We start from the raw sequence: 7,734 nt of genomic DNA on the forward strand, positions 1-7,734 counted from the left end.
CCGGCTTAATCCCTTATCCTAGTTTCGTTCAACAGGCCTCTGCCTTGTCCTGTTCCCTGCTGTTTCTTTTCCCCTCCCCCTCCCTCCTGCTGAAGCCAGCTGACAACTCACACCTGGATCACATCCCCAATCACCTGCTCCCGCCACTCACACCTGCCTGCCATCTCCAATCAACCACAGTATCTACCCTGGCTCTTCGCTTGATCGTTGCTCCAGTCGCCCTGGTGAAACTCTTACAAGCTATATTGAGCTTTCTGGTGTCCAAGCCTCTGTATTGTATGTGTTACTTACCTCTTTTGTTTCCCCCCCGGATTAGGGTGGCACCTAGATCTAGGCTGCAGCTGTTGCCTTGGTCCTGCGCCACGCCTGCTATGCCCTGCTACGTTCTGCTATGCCCTACATCAGACCCATGAGATGAGCCCATGAGACAGTGCCGCCTGACCCATTGCAGGATCCTCAGGAGTGCTGCAGAAATCTGTACATGGCCATCCTTGATAACCTCTTAGAGCAGATTCCTCAACATTTTTTTTTAAATTTGGAAAGTATGCTCTTCTTAGTGTTCATCAATCCAGGGACATCTGAGGACATGATGGTGTTCCTTGAAGACATGGAGTTGGACGTTGCAACGCCTCAGCTTTACAAACTGTTGTCATTACTGGCAACAATTGGACTTACATCTGCAGGTGTAGAAAGGAGCGTCTCGGGTTTAAAGCGGCTCAAGTCCTACACGTGTAACACAATGGGCCAAGGCCAAAGCAGCCTAGCTCTGCTGGCCACTGAGAAGACGCTGGTCCAGTCATTGAAAAAGACGCCTAGTTGGTACGACAGGGTCACAGAGCATTTTCTTGGAAAGGAACGTAAGGCAAAATATACATATAAATAAATATACAATGTTGCTGATGTAGGTCGAAAATGAGCTTCCCCTCTTTGAAAGACCAGCAGCCGCCACTGCACTACACCCCCTCAGCAAAAGAAAGAAAGCTGTATCATAAAGGAGCCCACTCACCCTGGACATCACGTGTTCTCCCCCCGTCCTCTGGGAAATGTTACAGGACAATCAGATCCAGAAACACCAGACTGAAAAACAGCTTTCCCCCCAGGCAGTCCAAAGCACAAACCCCTCCCTCCATAAACACTTGTGTGCAATAATCCCCAACAATTAAAAGTGCAATAACATTAGATGCCAGCTCGGTGTTTATTCATCTTGTTATATTTTACTATTTAAATGTTGAATGTCTGTCTGTGATTTAACTGTCACATTGACAGCTGCTAAACTGTGCTTTGTTGTTGAAAACAACAATAAAGATCTATTCTTGTTCTATTCTTCAGCATCACATCATGGTTTGCAAGGACCAGGGTCCATCAGGGCCACGAAGTAGAGCTGCTGCCAACACACAGGCTTTGTTTAGTGGCGTAGTGGGTTTCATTCTCTAAAATACACTTTCAAGTTCACCACAGATCACATAACACATTTTTTTGTGTTTGTGTGTCATGTTGTAAGACTTGAAGTTTGAAGATGTCACTCAACTTAAATAAACACACCTGCCTTATTGCACAATCCAATATTCCTTTTTTTAACTTTTACCATTGATAGCATGTAGCTTGCTAGCTCGAAGGTTGATGTTTTCCCGTAGGAAAGGGAAGGAGAGGCGCAAAGCCAGGTTTTATCCTGGAAATGTTCTTTTTGATCCATATCACTGATGCCCATCAATAAACCAAATGTATATTTTCCACTTTTCTTTGTTTTCTCTGTGCATAATGCAAGCATAGCTGTCCGCTCCCAAAAAGATGAAAAATATTCCTTTTTAAAGTAGATCAGACAACACATGTAATTAATTAACTTAAATTAATTTGAAATTAAACACGAGTAATATGGCCAATAATGTAATCATGATTCAACATTTGAATCCATTGACAGTCCTAGTTTTAAGATTTTAAGATGTATCAGAAGGTGTATCTGATCAGATATCACCATCAGATATCACTTCACCACTCTCTCTGTGGGACTCGAGTCCCACAGAGAGAGTGGGAGGCTTTTATTGTGAAAGAATCGACCGGATATTTGACTAAGCTGCACTGTGTCTTGTGACTACATAACCCAGTGATCGGAGAGGCGGGCGGACTGAGTGGATGCTGCCGCTGCCCACAGGACGCGTTCAGGTTCCGTCCATAGCAACAGGACCGGGGCGGGCTGGGATCGGGGTACATCTCCCGGAGGAAGTTTACCTGGGGGGCTCGGGATGACTGATGACCGCTGGACCAAAGGTGAGGGACGAACCGAACCTTCACTTAAGGATTGTTTTTCACTGTTGTCCTTTTCTGCGGGATGATCTGCCATGGGCTACATCTTAAATCATATTCTCATAACTTTATTAGGATCTGCTGTATGATCTGCCATAGGCTACATCTTAAATCATATTCTCATAACTTTATTAGGATCTGCGGTATGATCGCCCATAGGCTACATCTTAAATCATATTCTCATAACTTTATTAGGATCTGCGGTATGATCGCCCATAGGCTACATCTTAAATCATATTCTCATAACTTTATTAGGATCTGCGGTATGATCGCCCATAGGCTACATCTTAAATCATATTCTCATAACTTTATTAGGATCTGCGGTATGATCGCCCATAGGCTACATCTTAAACATATCTATCTCATAACTTTATTGATCTGCGGGATGGTCGCCATAGGCTACATCTTAATCATATTTCATAACTATTAGGATACTGCGGTGATATCGCCCATAGGCTACATCTTAAATCATATTCTCATAACTTTATTAGGATCTGCGGGATGATCTGCCATAGGCTACATCTTAAATCATATTCTCATAACTTCATTAGGAGCGCGAGGGGATTCTCTACTAATAAGACAGGAGCCCCGGTCCATTAAGTGATGGAAACGGCGTCACTGTCCCCACTCACAAAGAACTACATGTCCCTCCTACTCCACTTTTCGATTACATTTCTTCGATGATATAATCCCGAGTTTTCGCTGCAGTCTCCTAACTGTAGACAGGAAACGCTCTGGTGTTTTCTAAATGGTGATTACTCAAAACGAAGCTTTGGAAGCGGGGATTAAGATAGTGGGCTTTTTTATTTTGCCCCCCCCCCTCACTCTGACATCTCCCCCGCAAACAATTTTTGGTTCGATTTTGGTTGCATGAACGTTCCCTGAAGGTTAGGTTTGGTTGTGTTTTGGTTGCATAAGAAAGTTGATTTAACGTTCTGGGAACGTTAGTTTTTGGTTACATCGAACGTTCCCCTAACGTTGCAACCTTTAGGTGTGTGTGTGTGTGTGTGTGTGCGCGTGTATACTATATATACACGTGTGTGTGGGTGTGTGTGTCTGTGTGTGTGTATATAGACATATACACATATATATATATATTTTTTTCATACACACACCTACATAAAGTGTGCATCAGCAGGAACTACTTATATTAGCAGGAATGAATTCAATCCCACCCAACCTTGGTAGGATTTCAAACTTTAATATACAAACAACAATAAAGAAATACAAAAAGATTAAAGCATGTAGAGTGCAAATGTGTGCAAGATGCATATTGGTATGTTGAAGTGTGTAATGTGCAGGTGAACGCCTAAAGTTGCAAAAATGCAATTGCTTAAATTAAAAAAAAAGGGCTCAGTCCTTCTCAGCTGGCCTAAAAAGAAAGACACAAAAGTTTGATATTTCATATTCAGACTGAACAAGTTGACAAAAGCAAGACAGATTTCCCCGCTAACAACCCTGTTTTACATTACAAATATTGATAGTTTTCAAACAGAAGAATTCCAATTTACCGTCTGTGTGCCCAGTAGAGTCCTCCCGCCTGCTGCAGCAGCGCCGGAAAGCTTCTTCTGGGAGGCTCTTAGAGTAGGAGTCAAAATGAAGCAAAGTTCCTAGTTGACTACTAGTCAAATTAAAACCTCATCAGCCTGCTGAGCATAATACTGATGTGAACAATAAAATAACACCTGCCTGTTATTACCCTGAAGATTCTCAGGTCCTTTCTGCCCCACAGGCCACACTGTTGTAGAACGTCATTGGTTGCCCCTCGCCGTAGCACGGACCCATGGCAGTACATCCTCCAAGGATGGTCAGGGAAAGTTGCTGTAAAACATAGGAACACAAATTATAAAAGTAGAACAAAGTGGAGAGCTTGTATAATCTCATGTTGTAAGAGAAGTCAGTTCAGTTATAATGAGAATTGAAGTTATGTAATTATATAGTGTTAATCTTAGGGCAGGACTACGGCCACCTAATTACCATTTACCATTCCTCCTCTCCTGTCGAACACCGGCAGCTCGGTGACTGGCGAGCAGGGCGACAGCTACATGTCATCGCCTGGAGCAGAGGGAGGTGACAGGGAGCTCCTTAAGAGCCAGAGCAGCTCATCCATCTTCTCCTCAAAGGCATCCATCCGCTGAGCCATGCGGGTAATGGGTGTCCTCATGGCTATGGAAAAACGAATCCTCTTAGTTTAGTTATTATACTTTATGTACTTATATGTGAACAACTTCAGTGTTTTTTTACCTCTTATTTCCATCTCCATGGCTGAGCCACCTCCCTCTGTGGGAGGAGTTCTGCTGATAACAACAAAAACGTTACGTTACTCTCGAGTTCCTAGTCATCATTAAATTGTATTGAATTGCAAATGCAAAATTCAAAGCCACTGGACCTTTAACTGGGTCCCGAGCTGAGGTGGCAGGCCGGGCTTGAGTCACACCCATCCAGCTCTGGGCAACCGGCTGCTTTCCTGTGTGGTGTTGACTCATCTAAAAAGAAATTAGATATGAATATTGGTCAGTTCATTTATGGTAGGTTTCTAGCACATGCCATTGCAAAAGATGAACCTATGCTGTTATATTAGACACTTGCTTAAAAAATGATAACAACTTACATGCAGGTGAACAAAGGCAGGAAGAGACAAACATCAGACTAGTCAGAGGATATGCACCAGGTTGAATGTAGTTCCATGGTAGGAACTAGCACTCTGGTTTCTTAAATGCATGCATGCAGACGGGGATTCCAGACACACGCTCTGTCCTGGAACGTTTTCCTGGTTGTGGAACGGATTCATCTGAAATAAAAGACCATATCATTTGTACCGATTGCAAAAAGAATATTTGAATTGTGTAAATAATGTAGTCTATACTTAAGATCTTACCATCGCTTGAAGATTCTGTCATAAACCTCCTTAGGGGTCTACGCTGCCTTTTGTGGACGCTTGCATCGTCTTCTGTCTCAATGCTGGATGTGTCCATCAGCCGCAGACATTGTTCCATGGCTTTGGCATAGGCATCTACGTTAAGAGAACAACATTTGTGAGCCAGTAGCAGAACAAAGCAGTATTTCTATACAGAGAAAATGATTTCTTTTTTTTATAAGTATAGCAGCAATAGGTCACCTGTACACAGCCATATTTTCTTTACTGGGTATTTGGCCCAGCTGCTGTTGGGCAAATGACATGTTTGACTTGGGTTCTCACATTAAGCGTAGTTCAGTAGTAGGAGACGTCCTTTTGGAAAAATGTACTTCATTTTTTACTTTGTGGCGAGTAGAACATTTAGAATGGTTAAATAAATTGTGGAGAAAAATAAATCTACACAACTGCATACCTCTGTAGCTCTGTCCACCCATGGAGATGGCCCAACCTCCGTAGCACAGTCAGAAAACTTGACAATCAGGAAGGTCTTCATCTGTTAAGAGACAACGGCAGTAGTGGCATAGATTAGTGGCATACATGCAAATGAGTGACATAGATTCCATTAACACTCAAAGTCCTCTGTTTTTTGCAATGCTTCATGCTTTTCAGTTTTGAAAAGGACGAAGGGACACATGGCTCAAATACAGATTAATAGTACAGATTAATTGCAGTGTACACTGCAAATATAACAAAGAAAATTGAAAATTAGATTGATGTTAACAGTAATATATTATACATAAACAAACAGAATTATGGATATTCAGTATGAACCATACTGACACACACAGCTATGTGCAGTGTGGGGTTGAAGTTGTGTGCATGGCTCCGAAAAATTAGGCAGGACTGTCAAGAAAATGTTGGTCTGTGGCTCCTGTCTAGCTTGTCTTGTGAGTTCACATGCTGGAACCAATTTCACAAAACAGTCTCTCTTTTCCCCCCCGAAGCACCCGGTGGTTCTTGAATCACAAGGATCTGTGAACAGAGGCTCCACCTTCTCAAACACATTGCCAAACCATGTGCTTTGTCTCCTCAATGGCCTCACAGCATTTGTCACCTTCCAAGATGTATGCATCGTTGGGTCTTGAGCGTTTCCTTCTTCGGAACGGTGCGGCTCTGACACTGTTCAATCTCTGAGAGCCTTCTGGCCACTCCAGTTAGTGGTCTTCTTTCCGAAGGGACCAGACGCGTCAATTGCTCTGGCTACTTCTCAAACTGAAAGGCACTGCATGGATCCAAGCAGGGCCAGACGTTACAGTTTTTGACCACTTGTCCTGAGTGAACTTTGTGGGTTGATGTCCTCGCTGCAGGAGTCACTGGTCCCATCCATAGGTTTGTCCATGGGCGTCTCCCACATTTCCAGACTAGTTGCAGAAGCAACACTGCTGCTGCTGTCCTCTTCAGAGCAGCTGACATAATGTGCTGGCATTGCCTCGAGCCTGGCTCCTTGTCACACTCCTTTGCAGCTGCAGCTGTGGGTGGTGATGTTGATGATGATGATGGCGAAGACGCTCAGTCTGGTCCTGTAGTACATCTCTCGTCGCTTTGTGTAATCCTGCCGCTCTTTCCTTGTTCTCATTGAATACAATTTTAATGACACAATTGTGTTCCTGTTGAAAGTAAATCCAAATATTTAGACAGGTAGTGTTAATGTGACAGGCTTTCTCTGGATATCTTTGACTGGAACGTTCACTAAGGCTACCAACTACTATAATCCTATCAGAATCACCATTTTTAAAACACAAGGCATGACACATCATCACACTTTGCTCAAAGTCTCACCAGGGTGAGAACATTGTTTGTGCACATATAGTTTAATAAAAAAATGTTATGAACACTTCACTGCTCGACTGGCAAGATGGCGACATGCACGTTAATGAGGCAACTCCTCCACTAAACTACTCACTAACGTCAACATTACGTTAACATTGTTGCTGATCCTTTACATACGTAGTTAAATAAACGATGGGTGTATGTAGACAACCAAGAAGACAATCTTTGTCATGCTACTAGCTAGTTAGTAGCTAGCTAGCTAGTAGCACGTAGCTAGTAGGTTAGCCTGCAGTTCCATGAACAGAGCTTCTCTGTTGCTGGAATAAAACAAAGCATTACAACCACAACATCATGCATCATTACATCACTGCAATGTAACAGACTTACTTTTTCATGAGACTGTGAAGCTGTGTACATTGTAAAAAAAATCTTTGTTGACTAAACTTGAAAATATGTGTAACCTGGTTGCCTTGGAATTCTAAGTTGTTAGGAAATTAGATATTAAGTTAGCACACAGAGGCAATTCAGTTCTCTCAACTTAATGGTGCAAGTTCACTTAACCAATGACATGTCCAGTCAACTAAGGTTTGATTGTAAACACAACTTTCAATTTAGTGGATGTCAAATTATGCGTTATATGAAATAATGTCTGTGTGGAGTCAAGAAAGAGAAAGAGAGGGGTGGGGAGTGTATTTCTGTTTGTGTGTGTGTGTGTGTAAGAGAGAGAGAGAGAGAGAGAGAGAGAG

The 7,734-nt window shown here is 42.7% G+C and overlaps 1 protein-coding gene and 2 long non-coding RNA genes across 3 annotated transcripts in view; 1 reads left to right on the plus strand and 2 right to left on the minus strand.

Moving 5' to 3' along the window:
- The window catches only part of LOC116686391 (uncharacterized), a 2,184-nt gene extending 1,292 nt beyond the window's left edge, over positions 1-892 (minus strand). Inside the window, exon 1 of the long non-coding RNA XR_004331237.1 lies at positions 811-892. This is a non-coding gene — a long non-coding RNA (uncharacterized LOC116686391). The remainder of the gene's footprint in view (positions 1-810) is intronic.
- Positions 893-2,104: 1,212 nt separating this feature from the next.
- The window catches only part of opn5 (opsin 5), a 31,059-nt gene continuing 25,429 nt past the window's right edge, over positions 2,105-7,734 (plus strand). The window contains exon 1 of the mRNA XM_032511407.1: positions 2,105-2,265. Coding sequence (XP_032367298.1) covers positions 2,241-2,265 — 25 coding nt within the window. The 5' untranslated portion in view covers positions 2,105-2,240. The remainder of the gene's footprint in view (positions 2,266-7,734) is intronic.
- LOC116686402 (uncharacterized) overlaps positions 4,739-7,734 on the minus strand; it is an 18,977-nt gene continuing 15,981 nt past the window's right edge. The window contains exon 3 of the long non-coding RNA XR_004331243.1: positions 4,739-4,837. This is a non-coding gene — a long non-coding RNA (uncharacterized LOC116686402). The remainder of the gene's footprint in view (positions 4,838-7,734) is intronic.

This window comes from Etheostoma spectabile, unplaced genomic scaffold (genome assembly GCF_008692095.1).
Source record: "Etheostoma spectabile isolate EspeVRDwgs_2016 unplaced genomic scaffold, UIUC_Espe_1.0 scaffold362, whole genome shotgun sequence".
Classification (NCBI taxonomy): Eukaryota; Metazoa; Chordata; class Actinopteri; order Perciformes; family Percidae; genus Etheostoma; species Etheostoma spectabile.